Source organism: Manis javanica, chromosome 2 (genome assembly GCF_040802235.1).
Source record: "Manis javanica isolate MJ-LG chromosome 2, MJ_LKY, whole genome shotgun sequence".
Lineage (NCBI taxonomy): Eukaryota > Metazoa > Chordata > Mammalia > Pholidota > Manidae > Manis > Manis javanica.
Genome location: NC_133157.1, coordinates 73,167,501 through 73,190,559, shown reverse-complemented (window position 1 = coordinate 73,190,559; position 23,059 = coordinate 73,167,501). Strand labels below are relative to the sequence as shown.

The following is a 23,059-nucleotide window of genomic DNA, read 5'->3' as shown; positions in this document are numbered from 1 at the left end:
TAAAGCAGAATTTCCTCTTCTAAAGTAATAGCGCTATCTTCATTGCTTTCATCATTAACAATATCAGCACAGAATTTTTCTCTGGAGGAAATATCAAAGTATTAGAGGGATGGGTAAGTAATCTGTGTGTAGTACTTGGAGAAAAATAGTACCTGAGGCAGGAGAATCAATAAAAGCCCTTTTGAATTGGTTTCAATTACTAGGGTGCCATATGCAATCACGTCTTACTGTTCAGTCTTAGGTCTAAAGAGTCAGGGTCAGCCTCTGTGATCTGGTTTCTTTGAAGGAGCAGATAATCAAGAATATTTAGACTTTTGCAGAGTTGCCTTGGGTGGATCTTCAAGTGCCACAGAAGGCCTTGGAAAGCTGACTAAATAATTCTTAGTTGGAACAGGCTCGCAGAAACTCTGCACCCAAATGCATACTCTCCTGGTTTCATTTAAAGCCACTGATATGATGAGGGTTATTCTTAGTTGACACAGCATGGACATTAAGCAATCCAGCCCTGAAGGTGTATGTGGGGAGCCGGGGAAACCAGCTACTTGCTGGGGTGGGAAAGCTAAAAGAAGGAAAAAATTAACTTTTCAAAAGATGGTATTTAAAATTTAACTGAAATGTCTGAAAAAAAAAAAAAAGAAATGGCTAGTAGCTATAGGTCTGTGGACAGAGTCATATAATTGCGACATCTCTTTATCAGGCCATGAAACATCTCAACCCTAAGGAAATGATGCACTTCTGGACTACAGAATGTATTTCAAGGACATATTTTTTCTTTTCAGAAGGAATTAGTCCATGTGGGATCTTTCTAAGTTTGTGGCCAATGAGGATCAAGTACCTATGTGGAAAGGGTTGGGGGACCAGGAATTGGTAAAGAGGGTTTTGTTTCTTCCCAGCCTTCAGTAGAAGTTCATTTCTTGAATGCCTTAAATCTCTAATGGGAGCCCTAGATTTGGGCTGACTTCTATAGGATGATCCTTCAACAGAATCAAGGTAATGTTGGCATCAGATTCCTTGATAGTTGCTTCTTTTCCTTTTTTCCACAGAGAGAAGAATAAAAAAAGGAATAAAGTAATTTACAAAGATGGTTTATAAAAATTTATAAAAACTCTAGACCTACTTGAGCTCTAAACTTGGAGGCAGCAAAGCAGTGGAAAGAATGAGGGCTTTGCAGTCCAAAGGATCCGTATGCTAATTCCAGATGAGCCTCTTAACCTTTTACCTCTACCTTGATTGGTATGGCCTTGGGCATGCTAATCAAGCCTTTTGAGCCTCAGCTTCCTCATCTGTAAAGTAGAGTTAATAATATCTACTTATATGAGATGATGGACAGAAAAGTTCAAGTCCAGTAGGCACATAGCAGGTACTCAATAAAATGGCAGCTCTGTCAATTCTCCAGAATGGCCCATCCTCTCCTCCAGGCCCCTGACCCTGCCTCCATCAACTTCCTGAGGAAAACCCTTCCTCTGCAGGCTGCTTGCCCTCTCCCCTCACCTGTGGTGTCGTGGCAGTTGCAGCACTGCGTATGGGTGGGATCGGAGGCATTGCAGCAGGGCAGGCAGCGGCTGTCATCCGCGTGCAGCAGCAGGTTGGTGGGGCACACGGTGCAGTTATTCGTGCCAGGTCCCTTGCATTCTATGCAGCTCTCGTGGCATTTTTCACAGTTAAATTTCTCCCCCTGTTAAGAATAATCAGGAGATTCCTTTTGAGTGTGGGGGAATACACAAGGCACTGGCGTTCCCAGACGTAGTTCCATCTTGTCTCCATAAGGGAAGGAGACACATGAGGGATTGCAGAAAGATGGTTTGCTCTGGGTCCATTTTGATAGTTCAGGGTGAAATAACCACTTGTCTGCACTTGGATGGAACCATAGCTGGACCCCTCCCTCTGAGATCTGCTGGTGACAGTAGTGGGAGAACAGGCTTCTACAATAGCTCAGGTCACAGACTGACAGCTCACATGCTGTACCTGGTCAAGGATAAGTTTTTTCTGGCTTGTACTAAAGTGACCTTCACAGTTACAAAGTTTTTCAATTAAAACATTTCAAATTGGGATATTTCACATATAGATCAGTTCCTAGTTTCTCTTTGAAACCTAGAAGACTTGTCAACACTGGAGTCATCACTTCCACACAGCAATGTCAGAGACAAAGCCGAGTGACAATGGCCCTCTTTCTGTTTTCTCTTACTTGGATACACTGCCTAGCACTTGCTCGCATGTCACCAACATGTAGGTGAAATGTCAAATTCTACTTTCCGTTAAGCCTGCACTGGAGCATGTTCCTTGACCCAATACCCTTCACTCATTCACATCACCTGGTTGGCCTCTGTGGTTATTAGATTCTTGTGGCCCTGCCTCAGAATAATATAAGTAGTGAATGTTTAGCAGTTAAATTTTAATGGGAAGAGAGTCAAGAGATGAGGAAAAAGTGGCTTCTTCCCTCACATGTTACTCCTTTGCTGGTGCTGGAAATGTGGATGAAAGAAGATATATTTCTACTTTTACTTCTGTACTTGGGAAGGATGGACACTGTCTTTGTTGAGCACCTTGACATATTTCAGGCACTGATAAGGTGCTTTCTCAGCTGTTATTATGTCACCAAATCCTGGTTACAATCCCAGTTTTGTTACTACTCATGTGATCTTTTGAAATTTTTTAATCTCTCTGATCCTCAGTTTCTCTGAAGTGTAATGAGGGCTCTTGTCAGAATTTCAAGAGAGCTCATATGTGAGTATTCTGAGTTGTGTTAATTTCACCATGGAGAGAGTTACTTAATTTCTGAGGTTTACAAACACAATCAAGAAGTTAGTGGACTCAGAAAATCCACTGTTCCAAGGCAAGCAAATTAAATGTATCTCTCTTAAATAACTGTGAAAGGGTGCAGGAAATGAAAGACCAACATCAGTTCTGACATTATTCATACTTTTCAGGTTAGGCAGCAGAGCGACAGGAGGGAAGATGTTACTTATTTCTGACATAATATTCCTGTGGAGATCTGAAACATCTAAGGTCATGAGCAATGAACGTAAATCCCAAAGTCCTCATTACTTAACTTCCCTGTTATTTATCTCAGGTCTTCTCAGTTCCTTTGATTGAAATTAAGGCTACTGGTGGGTATCACCATTATTCCATGATGCAATGGCAGAAAACTTTAAAATATTAAACCTGAATTATAGTGAGTATAGGAATTTTAGGACATTTTAATTTTGCTCTGAATGACATGCAGAAGCTAGCTGACATTCCTCTGTAGAAATGACAGACTGCACCCCATGCCCTGCCCTCAGTACCTCTCCCACTCTGTATTCTCCCACCATACAGTCTGAGATGCAGATTCCTTCCACTAGGTGGTAACTCCACACACAGGATAAGCAACTGAACACTCCTTTTCCTGAAAGAAAAAAAAATGGTTCTAAGTTATGAGACTGACCTTAGATTTCAACCTCTGTCTTGGACCCAAAACACTTAGGAGCAATAAATATGTCAAGTAAATTGAAGTAGAAGGGTGAGTTGATAGAAGATATGAAAAAAAAAATCTACAAGACACCAAGTGGAGGCCTGGAAATTATCCAATTAGTCCAATCAATGAAAAGACTCAGTTTGGAAATGGATTTGGAGATGACATCATTTATTACAATGAGGGGAAAGATTTTTGGAGAATGAGAAATCATGCAGATAGCTCATAAAACGTTTACTTGTCATTCTGCTTATAGTTTAACTAGTACAGAGGAAGAGTTTGATACCAGCTGATTTTGGAGGGCCCCAAAACTTAGTTGGGTAGTAAATCATGATTAGGCAGTTCCTAACTGAGAAACAACACACTTGGAATGTAAAAGTGCTAGGGATAAGATAATTTAACAGACCATATTGTCCAGTGGTTCTTAATTTTGGAGAGGGTGGTGGTGGCAGTGATAGAGTCCCTTGAAATTCTTTTGAAAGCTAAAAACTCTCTTTTCAGAAATTTGACATTCAATATGTTTATTATTACTTTTTAAATAAGTGAAAACTAAGGCCCAGATATGTGAAGTCACTCATTTAAGGCTACGTAGGTAATGGTGAGTTAAGATTCAAATTCAGGTTTGTTGACTCATAGTCCAGTGCTCTTTTGTCATACTGTCTGCCTTACCATGTGAACCACCAAGAAAAACAGAATTCACAGATTCTGTTTCCTGGGGAGGTAATATACCTCTCTTCCAATACATAGACCCCAAGAATGACTGAACCAAATATTTCCTTCTATCCAGATATCAAGGGAAAACTTCTGGAAAGAGCTTGGAGATAAGAGAACTGAGCTCTAGTGCATTCTGTTAGGAAGGCCCTGTCATTTCATAACAGGAGCAGGCAGATAGAAGGGGTATGGAATGTGCCTGGATTGTGAGCTGGAACTTGATACAGGTCTTCCCATTAGAAGAATATTGTAAAGAGTGAGCTTGAACTAGCACTGTAAGTCCTGTTCTTCACAATCACTATGGAGTTAAATTGACTTTTCATATCTGATCTGTGAGCTCAATCATCTATACTGTTTTTATGGAAAATGAATTCTGAGCATGGAACAACAGCTTAGAAAATAAACCTTTATTACCCAATTGCTTCTTAGATTGAGGCTGCCTGTAGTGATAGAAATTCAAAGCCATTCTATATTTATTTTACCTCCAGCTTCATACAGAATTTCCTACATGTTCTGGAACATAACTGTGGTCTCTGATGAAATAATCCATCTTCCCCTACTTCCTTCCTTCCTTCCTTCCATTTCTTGCCTTACATTTATCTAAAATACAGCTTAGATGTCTTACTCCAATTTTTAAAATACACAAGTGTGTGTTGTTTTGTTTTTAGGAAGAGAAACTAAGGGCAGGAAAAATTAAAAAAGAGCAAAAAAAGGCAGTAAAAAGATGAAGGTCACAAAATTTGTGACTTAAGGTTGGTGACATTTTCCAGAAGACTAGCAGCAATTTGGCTGAGGTCTAGATCCTGGGAAATCCTCAAATGCACTACCTGTCACCTTTGGGTGACAAATTGATGACACCCTTTATATGTCTTACACTTATTTTATAGAAAAATCTGTATATTTAGGGTACCTGGAATCTTTTGCAAAAGGCAATTTCCAGAATGTTTCCTATTGTTTTCAAGTTTAGCACCCTACATTTTATCATTGCTTTTAAGGATCTGCAAGAGCTTTGGGACCTATAAAGCCAGCATTGGCATTTCCCTTTAAATTCAGAACAGCTCACCATCTGCTCTCCCAGGGACTGACCCCAATGGGTTGAATTCAGCAATGCCAAGTGATCCCTGGGGTCTGTCCATGGCTTTATTCCACACAAGGAGAGGCCACTCTGGAGAGCCAGGTGGTTTTGGCTACCAGCCTGGATTTGTGTCTCAAACAATTTTGTGGGGCAGATAAATATAGAGGTTTGTGTGAGAAGGCAAGGAATGAGTTAATTAGAGGAACTAATTGCATACAAGGGTACGTATTAGGCCTTAGTGTGCTATTTCCCCTTTACTCCCCACCCTGCTCAGTGCTTGTATCTTTTATTAACACCCCAATATTACTGGGAAGTCAAATGTGAATGAGAAACAGTCTGGTCGGTAAATTGCTTATTTAGGTTACCAATTTTTCCTGTAGCTTTTGTGCATTCTCATTTCTTAGTATGACACACAATATTCTAAGAAGGGATTTATCTTTTTTTCACCTACTTTATAGTCCAAGAGAAAGCCTATGCTCAAATTCTGTAATCTATAGGTTGCAAAAGCAGAAGACAACACAAAGATTTGTTAACCAGCAAAGGATGTGTGTGGTATGGTGAAGAAAGGGTAGAAGAAATGAACATCAAAGATAGAAAGCTTCTACCAGGCATGTGGGGTTCACGTAAGATTCAGGAGGAGGTGGCACATTTAAATGCTCAAGATGACTTCAAGATTCACCCAAATATCCCCAGCCATCCCTTGAATACAATCGCAGGGAGACTGTGTTGATGAGGTTTTTTTTGTTTTTTTTTCAAGACGACTTTTATTTTAGAGCAGTTTTAGGCTTACAAAAACATTGGGAGGGAGGCACAGAGATTTCCCATGGACTGCTTGCCCCCACACATGCCCAGCCTCCCACATTATCAGCATCACTCATCACTCATCAGAATGTTTGCTTCTTTTTTTTTTAAACCAAGGATGAACCTACACTGATACATCATTATCCCAACATTCATAGTTTGCATTAGCGTTCTCTCTTGCTGGTGTACATTCTATGGGTTTGGACAAAAGTATAATGACATCTACCCCATCATTATAATATCAGATTTCACTGCCCTAAAATCCTGTGCTCTGCCTATTCATCTCTCCCTGCCTCCCACCCAACTGCTGACCTTCTACTGTCTCCATAGTTTTACCTTTTCCAGAATGTCATGTAGTTGGAATCATACAGTATGTAGCCTTTCCAGAATGACTTCTTTCACTTAGTAATATGCATTAAGATTCCTCCATATCTTTTCATGGCTTGACGGTTCATCTTTGTTTAGTACTGAATAGTATTCAGTCCTGGATGTATTGATGAACTTTTGAGACTGGGAATGCTCAAAACCATCATCCTTAATCCACCCAGGAAATCTCAGACTCAATTAAAGGAATTTACGGTTTTTCAAACTGTGCTTACAACATCACTAATAATTTCTCCAATCCCTGCAAAAATCTTATAAACTGGTATGGCTTGGTTTTGATTGGCTGATGTTAAGAGACATTAACTTACCTAATGGAGGTTGCCTGGTCTTGATTAGAAACCAACTGTTCCACCCCCACCCCCTGCCACTGCACTGCACTAGAACTCTGGGATTAGGGTTGTCAGATTAGCTAATTGAAATATAGTATTTAATCCAGCAATCCTAGCTGAAATAAAGGCCCCACACATCTAGCCATGATTGTATAAGAGAAACTTTCAATTTTTCAAAGAATCTTACAGAAAGCCAGTATTTACTATGATATGACTAATGAGAATGCCAACTTTCCACACACACTCCCTCCGAACTCCACTACCAATTCAGTGTATTCTCTTGTTTGCTATTTTATTCTGATTACAAGTATTGAGTAGCAACTATAGTTGGTGCCTCTGGAATGAAAAAAAGAACACAAATGAATGATTACTTAATGCAGTTTGGGAGTCTAATTCTTTCAAAGATTGGAGTCAATTGCAGATGGGTGAAGAATGGGAACCACTGTATGGTAGAGTTCTCATGGAGTCGCCTCGAGGACTGCCTGGAAGCAATGATAGGGCTGGGGAAGTGGGGGCATCAGATGGGGCTTTAAGAGCCCTCCTCTATTCCAACTGGAGCAGCTCTGCTCTAATCAATTTACATCATAGGATTCATCCTAAGATTTCATCTGAAAAAGATCATCTACTGCTAAAATACCATCTGAAACCATTGTTCTAAACTGGAAATGTGAGGTATCAGAGCAGCCCAGCAGAAGCTTGCTGGGCGCATAAATTGGAAATGTGCTCTCCTATTCAGTAACTACTAGCCACATGTGGCTCCTGGGCACTTGAAATGTGGCTAGTCAGTCTAAATTAAATTGTGCTCTAAATGTAAAATAAACATTAGATTTCAAAGACTTAGTACAAAAAAAATAATGTTTAGTATCTCAATAATTTGTATATTGATTACATGTTCAGCTAATAGTATTTTGGATATGCTAGTTGATAAATATATTAACATTAATTTTACTTTTTTTTTTATGTGACTACCAAAAAGCTTAAAATTATATGCACGGCTTGCTTTATATTTTGATTGCATAGTATCTCACCATGCTGTGAGATACAGAGAGAAAATTCTAGGACTGGTATGAATAGTCCATGAGCACTCCCAGGTTACTTTAGATTGTCCTTAGTCTAAGTACTTTCTAGCTAAGAGGAATTTAATGTTTATGTTACTGAGAGTCACTCTAAAACAACACATTGTTACTGAGCACTCCACCCACTTTTTTTTCTTGGTATTAAGACATTTCTTTCAGTTAGAGCTGCAACCAGCCTAAGAAAGCGGGGCCGCGTGTTTCAGAGGACCGCCTAAGGCGGCTGCACAGAGTAGATAATCAAGACCAAGCCACGGCGCTGCTATGCCGCTCCGCAGTCCAACGCTCTGCAGGTTTCTCCGACAGCAGCTTCCACCCTCCCGGTTTTATTTATTCTTGTACCTTTTCAGCTCCTCTGCTTGTAGCTTGTCGAGCTTTTTCTGATTCTGATGGAATACACAGTCCCTCTGTTTTTGTTCCCTCTTTCCAAGCTTCTCCTCTTTCTTTCTCTTTCCAATTCTTCTAGTTGTTTCCTTCCCTCTACTCTCTGTCTTTTTCGCTTGGAGCTTTTGTTATTGGCTGTTACAGCTCCTGAAGTTTCTGCCTGACCAACTGTCGTTTCTTTTTTTTTTTTATAATTAAAAAAATGTTGTGAGAAAATTGTAGGTTCACACAGTTATAAGAAATAATAGATCTCCTACACCTCTCACTAATTTCTTTTGCCTTTTTAAAAAAATCAAGGCATCATTGATATACAATCTTATGAAGGTTGCACATGAGCAACATCATGGTTTCAACATTCACTTATATTATCAAGTCCCCCCACCCCATTGCAGTCACTGTCCATCAGCGTGGTAAGATGCTATAGAGTCACTACTTGTTTTCCCCATGCTGTACTGCCTTCCCCTGACCTACCTATATTGTGAGTGCTGATTATAATGCCCCTTAATCCCCTTCTCCCTCCCTCCACACCGCCCTGCCTCACCCCTCCCCTTTGGTAACCTAGTCCCTTCCTGGAGTCTGTGAGTCTGCTGCTGTTTTTTTTCTAGTTTTGAGTGAAACCATTTGGTACCTGTGTTTCTCTGCCTGGCTTATTTCACTAAGCATAATAACCTCTAGATCCATCCATGTTGTTGCAAATGGTTGGGTTTGTTTTCTTCTTATGTACCATGTCTTTATCCATTCATCTACTGGTGGGCACTTAGGTTGCTTCCAAATCTTGGCTGTTGTAAATAGTCCAGCTGCCGTTTTTTAATTGACACATTGCTCAGATGTTGATGGTCGAATCAAGACATCTCCATGTTGCAGGCCCCAGACTTGCGCTCCCGGCCGTGTACTCCGGGGTCCCCCAGGAGACGAGCTCCCGCTGGGAGCAAGCCTGGATCGCAGGACTGGGCGCGCGCCCCGAGGTTCCAGCGTCCTCGGAACTGAAGGTGTGGGACTTCCTGCAGGTCTCCTCTGGGTAGGAGCCCAGTATGGGGAGTCCCAGTTCCGAGCCTCCTCAAAGCCTCAAGCACCTGCACCACCTCATTGCTGGGCTTCTCGGTGCCCGGCTGCTTGAGGGCGACCATTGGCCGGCGGCCCCTCCAGGTGAACCGCGCCGGCCGCCGCCCCGCCTGCGTTGCGTTCAGGCCCTTCACCGCGCGGGAGGAGCCCTAGTCATGGCGGCTGGGGCCCAGGTTTTGAACTAGGTGGCGCGCACCCTGATGTAGAAGCGGCTGAGCTGGCTGGATTTGCCACCGAAGCAGGCCGGGAAAGCTCTGAGCGGACTTCGTGTTCTCCACGTCACCCTGGGAGCAGAAGCCCGCTGTCTCTTGAGCTCCGAGGGTCGAGCAATGGCCCCTCTGCCCCAAGCCCTTCAGCCTTTCTTCCCGTCCCCGCCCAGCAGGAGAGGGACTTCCCGGGCTGCTTCGGCTGCGCGGGGCTGCGCCCAGGGCATCTTGGTGATGCGCTCGCGTAGAGGCCATGCGGAGGGCAGCGCTCCGCCGCCACGCCGTGCGGTGGCCTGTGGTAGCAGCTGCCACGGAGGGCGGTGGGCCTGCGCCCCAGGTCGCCACCGCCCGGGCCTGCCAAACCCGCGGACGCCACCTCCCCGCCCGCCCCGCGCCACCACGGCCGCCGGAGGTGCCGCCGCCGCCGCCCGCTGAGTGCTGGAGATACAAAGTTGAGACAGTAATTTGCGCCTCTGAGGACTTCACGAGAGAGGGAGACAGACAGACAGAGACAGAGCAGGGACCTTGACTGCCTTGTTTGCTGATCCAGACTGACATTGTCTGGGCCATAATGCTGGATAAATATTTGTTGAATAAATAAATACATGAATGAAGGCAGAGTACTAAGGGAACACAGAACGGAGGATTAGGGAAGGCATTTCTGTAGGAAACGCTAACTCTAATGAATCAGAAAGAGGTAGCCAGGCAAAGCAGGCTGGAAAAAGTTTTCCTGAAGGGGAAAGGGCAGGTTTGGCCCTGGTTTCATTATGCCAGGATTAGCGGATGGCAGGGGAGGGTGGTGAGAGAGAAGGTTAGTCCCACGATTAAGAGATTCCTAGGCAAAGCTCAGTTAGTTTGCATTCTATCCTAAAATTAATGAAGAGTCGTTTTTAAGCAGAGTAGCATTGTTAGGGTATTTGTCATGGAGAAAGATCAATCTGAGAGCATAATGGGGGACTGGTTGGGTATAGAGTGGCTAATCCTAGCCGCAAGAAGACCCATTAGAGAATGTGGTAAATAATTCAAGTAAGGGAAGATAGGAGTCTGAACTAAGGCCATGATATTAGAAAGGCAAGGGAGGGGAGATAGAATGAGTAGATACCTACATTTGATAGGACTTGAGGACAAATTGAAAGTGGGGGTTGAGAGAGGAGGAGCAGAAGGTAATGACCAGGTTACTGTCTCAGGCCGCTGGGTATGTGGTGGAGCCATTCATCAAAGAGGGAGCATAGGAAAGAGTGGTCTGGATGGGGTGAGGTAGGCTGGAGAAGAGTCCATTTCCATTTGAAGTTTGAGGTGTCTGCTGGGCATCTGATTAGAGATATTAATAGGCAATTGGGTGTATGGAACTGGAGCTCAGGAAAACCATTTGGGAAAGAGAAGTAGATTTGGTGGCATCTAGACACAAGTGATAATGAAAGCCACTTCAATCTGAGATGGCTATATTCATATGTACTTGGGGCCAAGTTATTTTAAAATATCAAGAAAGTGCTTGGGAAGGTCAGCTTAGTGACTAGACAGCAAGGGTGGTTGGTGTTCTTACACTGTGGGGAAGGAACTCATTTCTCATCCTGTTATCCCTACTCCTTAATGTTTTTATGTGATCAACCTACTGCTCTACGAGGAATCATTTTGGAAGGGAAAGGAAGCAAGATTAGAAGCAGGCTCTAACAGGCTGGCCTTTTCTTGTTTCATCTAAAAGTCTTCAGTATCAAATGCCAAACCAAACTAAAAGAAAAACCACTCCAAAATTCTCCCAGACCCCAGGCATGTGCATTAGAAGAATGAAGGTGGACAATAATTCAGGGCATAATTCTCTTCTATGAATCTGATTATTAGTAGCACAGATACATTAAAAAATCAGGTGTACGTTAGGTTATGAATTAACCCCTTCATACTAAACATACTGAAATAGTAGTCTAAATATAAAAAGAGAGAACCAAAAAAAGAGAGCAGTGGGCTCAAAGGTAAGATGAAATCTCTTTGTACCAGAGAAGGAATATAAATGCAAAATAGTAGATTCAAGCCACTCGCCTGCTTTGCTCCAGGCCTAGTTGTATGTAGTGGTGGCTGTGAGTTCAATTTGTTTACCGTAGTAGGAACTAACAAGTTTCCTATGAGACCTGGGCTTAAACCTGGCTTACAGGTTAAAACAGGAGTTAGAATGGGAATCTCTGACCTTACAGACATCACCTTCTGACCAGGAACTCCCCCTGGGCAGCCCATTGGATTGCTGATGGGATCTGCATTGTATCACCTCCAGGAATACTATAACGTCCTGTTCCACCTCCAGGAGTACAATAACGGACTGAATTGCAGGGTGGGAGCAGGGGCAGTTAGTTAACCAAAGAACTACAAGACTGTAAGAAGTAAGGAAAAGGGAGAAAGTGAGGGAACGAAGAAACAAAACAAAAATACAAAGTACATGGATAAAATGAATGCTGAAAAGGACGGTAAACACAATCAACAATTAGAATGTTATTTGCTTCAGAGAATATTAATTTTATAGAAAAGTTTGACAGTTTTTAAAATCAGTATGTTGAAGATACTCAGAAAAATAAATGAAGACATCTCATAAAAAATGATAAATTAGGTAACACACAGGAAGACGTGAAACAAAAGAGGTTATGAAAAGAAAAAAATTAGAAATCTTAAAAACAAATCATTTTTAATTTAAAACTGAAGTAACAGATGGGTTGAAGACACTAAACACAGAGAACTTAGACACTAAACACTAAAAATTAGAGAAGTAGAATAGAGTACTGAGGAATTAACCTAGTATATAATCAAAGAGATAAAAATATAACAGAGCAGGTAGGAGACAGAGATTGAGATCATAGATTGAGAAACTCTTAAGTTACATAATGAGGAATCCTAGAAAAGGAGACTGGAGGGGAGAGTGGAGGAGCAACACAGGAAGATCTAATAGCTGAAGAATTTCTAATTTACAAAAAGACATTGGGAGTTATTTGTTTTTTATTCATTCATTCATTTGGTAACCACTTAATGAGCACTTACAATGTATTATATTCTAGACTAGGAACAGTGGATACAAAATTAATGTGGTACAATCCTTGCCCTGAGCATCTCACAACTAGGAGAGATGGACATGTCTCATTAAAACATAATATAAAAGAACTATGCTAAGCAATCTTTTACAGAATCAAGAAGAAGGAAGAACATTTCTGGGAGGACTAAGAAAAGCTCCCCAGAGGTGATGACATTCAAGCTGGACCTTTACATTGAGAGTTCCTTAGAATTTTGTTCTCCAGGAAAAGGAAATGCATGGACGAAAGGCACAGAGGCATGAAAGAGCATGACATTTGGTGGCTGCTGAGTGGTTCTAGGTTCTAGAGTGCATGGAAGCAGAGCTGAGACCATAAGCTAAAAGAAAGGACTGGGAAAATAACTTAATCACCTTTTAAAAATAGGAAATCATATATTTTTTTAAGAAACTTCTTTTAAAAGTATTTAATAGATTTCAATGTATACAAAGGAGAAAAAGTCTTAAACCCATTCATATGCATGGTCATATCACTACATAATAAAATAACCTGAAATTTGGCAGGTGGATTATTCTTTAGAATATGCTAGCTTAATTTATAAGTTTACCGTCCAATTTTAGCTCCTGTTCAATTTTCACATTTGTGTCTAGCCCTGGGCAGCTAATGAGACCGGGCTGACATAATAACCAGTAAATAGCTCTGTATGCAAGGAGGAAAGAAAGGCATTTGTTGACATCTGTCTTCATGGCATGCTTCTAAAGTTTCATTTCCATTTATTTTCAAAATTGCTGAGTCATCAGATCAAATTTTCTTAATTTTGATTGACTTCATAGCAGTTATTGAGCATCTTTTGTGAATTGTGTATTTTGGAATCTTTTTTTGAAGTATAATTGTACATTATATTGATTTCAGGTGTACAACACAGTGATTTGACAGTTATGTACATTATGAAGTGCTTGTTGTGATAAGTGTAGTTACCATCTGTTACCACACAAAGATATTAAAACATTGACTATATTCCCTATGCTGTACTTTTCATTCTTGTGACATTTTTTTTTATAATCGAGGTCTGTACCTCTTTATCCCCTTCACCTCTTTCACCCATCCTTCCCTTCCTCCCCTTTGGCAACCACCAATTTGTTCTATTTATTAGTTTATTTCTGTTTTTTAAAAAATATTTCACATATAAGTGAAATCATATGGTATTTGTCTTTGTCTGACTTATTTCACTTAGCATAATACCCTCTAGGTCTATCCTTGTGGTTGAAAATGGCAAGATTCCATTCTTTTTTATGGCTAAGTAGTATTTCATTGTATATATGTAGCACATCTTTATGCATTCGTCTACTGATCGACACCTGGGTTGCTTCCATGTCTTGGCTATTGTAAATAATGCTGCGATAAATATAGAGGTGAATATATTTTTTAAAATTAGTTATTTTTTTTCTTTGGGTACCCAGAAGTGGAATTGCTGGGTCATATGGTATTTTTGTTTTAAGAAAAAACATAATATTGAAAGTTTTTTGAAGGACAAAAAAGTAAATGCACAGACTGGAGAGATATACAGAAGTCATTATGAACAGTGCATGTTCATATATATGATGACTCATGATAATAAAGTGTATTTTTCCCCCCAAAATAAATTCGATGCAATGCCAATAACAAGGTATTTTTTTTTAAATAAAATGAGGCTGCCGATAATAAAATTTATATAGAAAAAGTACTAGGAACAGCCAAGGTAATTTCAAAAAGGATAACAGGAATATGTCCTATGAGTTATCAATATTAATCTAATGAGCTTTACCAATTAAAATATTGTAGGAGGCATTTCTTTCTTAAATGTTGAGAAGAATTCACCCTGATCACCTTTCTTTGTCAAGCTTGGAGGATAATGAACAGATCTGAATTTTAGAAAGATCACTGGCCTGTTGCAGATGAGGGGCAGGTAGCAAGACCACAGTTGGGGTGACTTGTTGACTACTTCAGAAAGTTGCCTAAGAGATGCTGAGAATAGAGACAGAGACTTGAGTAGAGAAATGTTTAGGAGAGAGAATCAACAGACTTTGAAGTTTCCCTTTATGGTAGGTGGGTTGAGTGGGAGGCATGGGGAGGATAACTTCAAGGTCTCAAACCTGGGCAGTTGGTTGAACAGTGGGTTCATTAACAGAAAGAGTGAGTACTGGGGGTGTGCTTGCCCTTTGACATGCTGCTTTTAGGGATCTCTCAGACAGAGAAGCAAGTATCTAGAAAATAAGAATGGAGCTTGGGGAATTGTAGCATATGTAGTTGTTTAAGTAATGAAAATAAGTTTTGCTAGGCTGATTGTAAATTCAACAGCTAGAGAAGGAAGACAGAGCAGGGGGAACACTTCCTGGAGGAGATGATCTGGACCCTGAGGGATGGGAGGTATAAAGAGGAAGCAGTGTGGGACAGGAACAGCCTGGGTTAGAGGGCAGCTGCAGAAGCTGAGAGAGAGCAGAAGGTGCTGATGTTGGAGAGGATGGGCTAGGAGGTTGGCAAGCAAGAGGAACCTCTGAAGGTAGGAAAGGAGAGGGTTGAGCCTGAGGAAGAACTTCTTTTTTCCATTCACTTGTGCAGAGGGACAGTGACACGCTCACCTTTGCATTTCTCGCAAGTTGGGTGGCACCTCTCACATGTCTGTGTGCTTTGGTCTGCATAGTGATGCTCTGGGCAGGTGCGGTGACACTCTCCCCTGGAGCGCAGCAGAAAGAGGAGTGTATCACATGACAGGCAGTCTGTGTGCTGTGGGCCCCGGCACGCCTTGCAGCTCTTGCTGCACCGCTCACACCATCCAGTGGAATTTTCTGCATAATATCTGAAATCAATGCAGGGAGCAAATACTGAATACTAAGCTTGGCTCCTAAATAGGATAATCTATAAAAATCACGATTAGTCAGACAGTGTTCATTCATTTACAAATGGGATAACTTTAGACTCTTTACTCATTAACTTTACTCAGTAGATACATTACTAATTATATTAATCTAATGATTCTCAGTTTTCTTACCTGTAAATCGGGCATTACAATCTTTTCCCTGCAGTTTTGTGAGGATTAAATTAGATTAACACATATGAAGGGACCTATGACTTCTCACATGTAGATGACAATTGTTTCTCACTACCTTGGCCTTCCATAGATCCATATGCTTTTCCACCTGAAAGTTCAGAGTGGTATGTCTAGATTGTGTGCAGTAACTAAACTTGTAATTGTGGATTTTATGAGCTCATGACAGATTGGAGAATTAGCAGGGTATGAATGGAGACGTTTAGTGGGACTTGTTCCTTTTGTAAAATCGATGTTCCACACACATTGCTTAGACCTCACACATTTAACCTGACCAGAACGGATCCTAAGCAGAAGAGAAAGAACCTACATTGACAGTCTTGAACTTCCCTAACGGAAGAATGGAATGCTTCACCTCTGCCTTGTGATTGCTTGTATCCTTTGAATTATTAGTGAATTTGGCACATGAGTCTGACTTGACAATCTGACCCTTTGTGTTGTCTCAGGACCATGGTCATTCTGCCTCTCCTGTTTCCTCTTCTATGACCATGAACTGCCTGAAATTCTGTAGAGACCCTTAGACCTGGACTGTCCTCTCCTTTCTGTTCCCTACTAGCAGTGAGACTTCTGTTGGGTTATGTAAGTGTTCTGTGACTTAGCTTCCTCATCTGCAGAATGGGTTTGCTTATAGCACTATTTGGAGTGGTTATGGGATTGAATGAGAGAAGTGCGTTGAGCACCTTACCCTTCCCTGCATTGCGGCAGGCACTCTTTTCCCAGCTGGAACCAGCCCGCCTGGCAGGAGAGGCACTGTGTGCTGCGTCTCCCTTCACATGTCCTACAAGAGCTGTGGCAGGGGGCACACCGGTGGCTGTCCTCATCAGCATAGTAGCCCTCAGGGCAGTCCTGCACGCAGGTTGTGTCTGCCAAGGGAGAAAAAGAGGCTGTTTTTGTATCAAGTATGACACATGTCTCTTAAACCTCCTCTTTGTGCTCCCCACTGTACCATGTGGGCTGTACCATCCCTGTGGGTGATGGGTATCCTTGGGAGCTAAGATTTATGTCCAAGAAATAGAATCAACCATTAAACCATTAGAAGTTAAGGGAAAACAGAGTTCAGTGTGGATGGCACTGGTAGGCAGGAGACAGAATCCACAGTCTGTCAATATGAGCCAGAGGATGTTCCAGGTCTCCCAGGAGGTGGTGTACATTTGAGGCAGGGACTGGAGCAGCAGAGTCAAGGCTATATTGAAGAAAACAAAATGCAGGGCCAACATGATGGCATGTTCCCACATTTTAGCCTTGCATGTGTTCCCTCCAGTATTTAACCTTGGTTCTGTTTTGCTGTCTACACAGGGTGGTTCTTGAAACTGAAATGAATTAAAATGAAATAAAATTAAGACTTCAGTTCCTTAGTGGTATGACCATAGATGTAGAACATTTCCATCATGACAGAAAGTTCTATGGACAGCAAGTCTCTGTTTTGCTCATGTATTTAACAAATAAGGTTAAAACCTTAAATCTACTGCTCTGTACAGCGAGATTGTTGTAGTGAGATTGTTAGAGTTGATTGTTAAACATCATACCACCCCAGTCCTTTCTCCTCCAACCCCAGTGGAATCTCTGATTCTGACCTTTTCTTCTTTAACAACACTTAGGAGTGAAAGGGGGTAAAAAACAGATTACTGGCTTCACAGTTTAGCACAGTGAAGTTCTTAGAGGCAACTTCTTCCCCAGTTTCTTCTGCTTAACCTCACAGAATGGAACCCAGGCTCTCCTAGGCCAAAAGCCAGTTTGTCTCTATAACTCGCATCAGCATTAAGCACAGGTCTGGTGGAAGAGCTAAGTTATATTAGAGCTGCTGTAAAAAGTGCTATGGACTCAAACTCAGTGCTGGGAGACTCTCTGGGCTCCTTGAGGGCGGAGGCCACGTCTGTCACCTCTGATTTTGTAGCACCTAGCCAAGTGCCAGGTCCCTGGTAAATGTTGTTTGCTGGTGATTTTGTTAAAGTTGGGTGTTGACAAGGGTTCACCATCCAGTTGAGGTAGATGGTTAACTAGGGAGAAGCCTTAATCCCCTAAAGATGAAACACTTCTTTTTTAGTTTCCTTTTGCTACTGTAACAAATCACCACAAATTTAGTGGCTTAAAATAATATAAATGTATTATCTTGCAATTTTGGATATCAGGAAGTCTAAAATGGGTCCATGGGGCCATCTTCCTTGAGAGGCTCTGGGAGTAAGTCTGTGTCTTTGCCTTTTCCAGGTTCTAGAGGTTGCTGGCACCCCCTGGTTTGTGGCCTCCTGCTCTATCTTCAAAGCCCGAGCATAGCATCTTCTCTCTTTCTCTTCTACTGCTCTGATGTCACATAGCCTTCAACTACTCACTGATCATCCTGTTCCCCTCTTACAAGGACACTTGTGATAATCCAGGATAATCCCCCCAAATCAAGACCATTAATTTAATCCCATCTGTAAACTCCTCTTTTCCATATAAGGTAGCATATTCCCAGGTTTGAGAATTAGGATAGGGACATTTTCAGGGGACTGTTACTCAGTCTCCCACAGCCTGCAGAGGAGTTAGCTAGTTTATAACGAGCCTGACGCTAGTAGACTGATGGTGAGGGCGAGGGTGGGAGCATGTGAGGAGATCGGGCCTGAGCACATTGTGGGCCGAGCCCGTGTGGGACTGCAGCTTTGTTACACACACGGGCTGAGGTCTCTGTTCTGGCGTACTTCACATGCTTAGCTTAAAGGAAGACCACCTTGTGGTGATAAGACATCTTCCTGCCTGCATGAAGGCCCCTGAGGTGATCACTGGTCTCACTCTGAACTGGGGATAATTAGAAAAGAAGGCCCTGGGGGTTGCGATGATACACGAGATCTGGAATGTTCTCATGAAGCAGCAACTGCCGGGAAGGAAGGTCAGTGAGATTTGTGTAGGAGGAGCTTAAGATGGATGGATAGAGAAGATTGGCATCCTTGAGTGTTTCCTGTTGATGAGGAATGGTGTGGAGGGTAACTCAGGGCAATGATGTCCCTGCTGATGACACCTCAGCAAGAAGAGGACAAATCGCTGCACATTTCTATGCTGAGCGCCTTTCCTCTCAGGTCCACTGGGTCAGGGAGATGAATGCTAACACTTCCAGGCCTTCAGCACACCTGTCCCTTTCTTCCCTCTATTCTACTCCCCTCCACTGCTCCTCCTTTCAGTTGAGTTTTGTTCTATTTTCTTTCTCCCATACCTGTGGAAATTTTCAGGTTAGAAGAGGTTAAAGAGACATGACAACTAAATGCAATACTTGACTCTAGCCTGGACCCTGTCCTAAAGGGGAATTGATAGACTCATAATACAGATCGTATGTTAAAGTATCGTATCACTAACGCTGATAGCTGTACTGTGGTTATGTAGAAAAGTGTCCCTATTCTTAGGAAATACATGTGAAAGTATTTGTGGGAAAGGGACCATGATGTATGTAACATCCCCAGATGGTTCAGAAAAATATATTGCTGATTATGTATGCATATACACAGAGACGGAGAACAGGCAAACGCCAAAGCCAGTGGTTGGAAAGGTTAACAAGGGGGAAGTGGGTAAAGGGTACATGTGCAGTGTTCTCCGTCCTGTGCTCACTCTTGCATTTTTTCTGTACGTTTGAAAAATTTCCAAGCACAAAGTAAAACATAAACAAGAAAGAACACCAGTACCACTTGGGCACCAGGCAGCATACAAAATAGGGTCACAGATGGAGGGAAAGACAGAGTCCCCCTCCGAGGAAACGTGACTCACTGAGAAGAAGGCTATCCTTCCTGCAGGTGTGACACTGGTCGTCGGAGGGCCCCATGCAGCGGAAGCACTTGGCGTGGCAAGGCTTGCATCCCAGGGCTGCCTCATCCCAGTACTCGGCGGCGGCACATTCCTTGCTAGGTACACACTGTCCATGGCTGTCCACCCTCAGGCCTTCCTGACAGGTCGTGCAGCTCCCAGACGATGAGCAGGTCTGGCAGGACTTGTGGCAATCTGTGGGCCGGGTGGGCATGGCAGAGAGTGAGGGAGGGCCAGGGCAACCCTCTGGGGAGTCATTTCCCCTGGAAAATGTGTTTGCACTGCTTCCCCATTTCTCCTAGACATTTCTAGGGCTTTGCCAAAGGTGTGGGGCCATGAGTTGGGGACAGCCCTGGGGTTTTGGGTGGAGCATTCTTGCTGCATAATGAGAAAAAATGGCTCTTTCTTTATATTCTCTTTAATATCTAGAGAGCCCTCCCTGCAGTAGCCACCTCAGAAATATTAGTAAGCCGCCATATAATTACCCAAATGGCAACAAAATAATAACAAGCAATTCTGCAGCAGCATGGCCACACCCTGTTGGTGGCCTAGTCACCACCATAACCCCTATTCTGTGTTTCTCCACTGACCTCCCAGAATACCTTGAGCTCATCACTAATGTACAATTGTGGGTCTATATTATAATTGTTGACAAAGAAGGCCTCTTGTGGTCATTTATGAATGCACAGTGCATATGAGAGGGCCTCGTATATAACCGGCACTCAGTAGGTATTTTTTGGGCAAATAAAATAACAACAATTCACTTTCACCTTGGGGTTTGAGCGGTTGCCATTCCCTCTGCCTAGAATTCTCTTCTCCCAGATACATTCATGGTTGGTTCCCTCCTTTTCTCAGTGATGTTGTCCCTGCTGCCTTCTCTTTCGTTTCATCTGGATTCTGCCTACCTTCCTGTCCCCCTTCCCTGCCTCACTTTTCCTTCTGACTTATTCTCTTTAGTCTGTCTTCCCCAGTGGAATGTAAGCCCCATGAGGGCAGGATTCTGCCTGTATTGTCCCCTCTGCTCCCCAAGGCTGGAAGAACATTCAGCACCTGGTGGCCTCCAAAAACATACTCACTGGTTGAATGGATGCATGGCATTATTATTGTGATTATTATCATCTCATTTGATCTAGATCAGGAAATTGAGGCAGGAGGTGCTAAGTCACTTGGCTGGAGAAGGGCAGGATCAGGCACTGAACCCAGGACCTTAACAAAAGCTCTTGCTGTTTCTGCCCCAGTGCCTTGGGAAAGGCAAGGGATTCTTAGAGATGGCTATGCTATCTCCTAGGGAATAATTTGGGGTGACCAGAATGGATCCCAAGTCCTTGTGTTTCTCAGAGAAGATCTTTCTCCGAGATTGCTTGGTTCCAGATGCTTCTCTGAACCTATCCAGATCTCAATTTTCAGGTCAGATCCTTCTGCTGCTTCTCTCTGAAAAGTCAGGAGGTCACCCTTTTTCTTCCAGTACCAGCTTCCCTCTGCCTCCCTTGGGATTGGTGGAAGGTGCAGTGCATTTTTAGGCCTCAAGTCAGTTTCCAACAGTTGAGTTGTTCTGAGGTGAGCCTGGGCATCTATTTTTTTAAGTTCTCTCGCTGATGATAATGGGCAGCCAGGGATGAGAAAATTAAATCAGGTAAATTAAATAAATGTACTCTGAGACCTGTAAAATTCTCTATGGCAAATTACTTTAATTACTGAATACTAGAGAAAGGCCAGAAGTGGATCCTGAGTTCTTGCCCTGGTGCAGGCAAGGTAGGCCTGTAGGCCTTTGGCCAAGTCACTAAACTTCTTGTGGAAACCGACCCACAGCTCTGCTTCCTGACTCCCATGCTCATCCCCACCTTTTGCTGCCCTGGCACAGCTGCCTGTTTGCAAGTCCACAGGTAGTCAGGTGGGACATTGACACTAAAGTGTGTTTACATAAAGCACAAAGAGGTATACCCAGATCATAACACGAGAGCAGAAAGCCTTCAGGAGTAAGATGCACCTCATGTCCTACCAAAAACTCCCTGACTGAGTTCTGGGAGGTGGTGGCCCCAGGTCCTCCTGCCACAGGAGTTCAACCTCAGCCTCTGCTCTTGTTGGGACTTCTCAGGATGTCTCTCTAGTGCTTTCGTGGTGGCAGCATAGGGGCTAAGATACCCCTGGCTACCTAGCTACGGGGAGTTCTGGAAAAGTCCCCTTCCTCCAGGATGTTCTCTCACTTGTTTGAGAATTCCTCTAGTAAAGGGAAATTGATTTTATTTTTATCTTTTGGGTCAACCAGTTCATACCCAGTTAAAGCATAAAGAGGCATAAATAATGGCAGATCCTTTCTTGAATGTGTAGGGATGGACATGTGGAGGGGGAGATGGAGTGGAGAATCCAGGGCAGAAATCAGTGAAGGTGTTGAGGAGGGAAGAGGGGAGGGAACTAGAGGCACCAGGAAGCTCCTCTCTGGCACAGCTCCCCTTAGAGTGCTGTACATTTTTAATGGCTTTATGTTTTAAGGAAAAGCTTCCATTTGGGTGACTTTTGAAGGCTCATCATCTCTGTTATAAATCTTCACATGAGAATTCTTTTTTGATCAGCAGTTCAGAGCCACTGGCATGAGGAGGGTCAGCCTGATTTGTTAGTAAGAGAAGTTACATGATCAAAGCTTATATATGATTCATTTAAAAAGTTATAAATTAGAGCAGATTCAAAATACGCTTCCTTGAGCAGGAGGGGAAGGGATAGGATGACAGGTCTGGGGCTAAAACTGTGCAAGCCCCAGACCATCCTTTGTCTCTGCAGAGGCCTGTGGCCCCACTGGGCTCCCTGTGATGCAGCATTTGGCTCCACACCGGGAGCCTTTTACCTTTGCATTCCTTAATCTCTTTTTCATAGTAAGTTCCTGTTGGACACTCGTCCAAACACCACCCATCGTAGAGAACTGAGGATGTGTCAGCACACAGGTCACAGTCGTCCTCGGAGGGGCCACTGCATTTCAGACAGTCTTCGTGGCAGGGGACACACTGGCCTGCATCCGCATAAAAGTGGTTGGGACAGGACTGATGGCACACATCCTGGTACAGGAAGAAGTCAGGCATACACTCTGGGAGAAGGAGAAGTCAGCAAGTTATCACTGTGAAATCAGCAAGGTCCCACTCTGGGGGAAGGAGAAATCAGCTAGGAGACAGGAATTCATTCCTTCTGCAGCGGCCAAGCCTGTCCCTGCCACTTCGTCTCATTTGACCGCAGTGTACATGTGCCCCATCCCCACCCCATTGGGCCATATCCTCCATGTCTCAGAAGCCGTGCTTTGGGGAAGGAGACCACCTATAGTGGCCTGATGGTATGGAATTGGGTTTAAATCCTGAAATGATCTGCTGCTTAGAGGTGCAAACAGTTACAGTGCTCGGACAGTCCAGTGGTGGCCGAGGTGCTGGAGGTATTGTTTGGAAAACTAGGCCGATGAAATATACATGGTTAATCAGCATGAAGCCATGGGTCATGAGTTTAATTCATTTGTATTCATTCTCTTATTTTGGGGGAAATCCAAGACAATACTGTAGGTCACACCTAGAAAATCCGTTGGATAGGGCAGCACCAGTTAAATGAACCTGTCCTATTCTGGAGAGGAAGTTAGGCAGCCTGCCTTGGGAGATAATTCCAGAGAAAATAATCCTAGCCAGAGTGTTATTCTCAGTTTCATAGTTGCCTGAACTTTTCTTTCCTATCTTTTAGCAATTCTCTAGCTACCTCTG

The 23,059-nt window shown here is 43.0% G+C and overlaps 1 protein-coding gene across 4 annotated transcripts in view; it reads right to left on the bottom strand.

The window, feature by feature from the left end:
* PCSK5 (proprotein convertase subtilisin/kexin type 5) overlaps positions 1–23,059 on the bottom strand; it is a 433,086-nt gene that overhangs the window by 4,942 nt on the left and 405,085 nt on the right. For all 4 annotated transcript variants that reach the window (XM_017664305.3, XM_017664306.3, XM_036991294.2 and 1 more), the window contains 6 exons: positions 22,171–22,407; positions 19,296–19,526; positions 16,252–16,429; positions 15,100–15,317; positions 3,285–3,385; positions 1,492–1,675 (listed from right to left, as the gene is read on the bottom strand). In XM_017664305.3, coding sequence (XP_017519794.3) covers positions 1,492–1,675; positions 3,285–3,385; positions 15,100–15,317; positions 16,252–16,429; positions 19,296–19,526; positions 22,171–22,407 — 1,149 coding nt within the window. The remainder of the gene's footprint in view (positions 1–1,491; positions 1,676–3,284; positions 3,386–15,099; positions 15,318–16,251; positions 16,430–19,295; positions 19,527–22,170; positions 22,408–23,059) is intronic.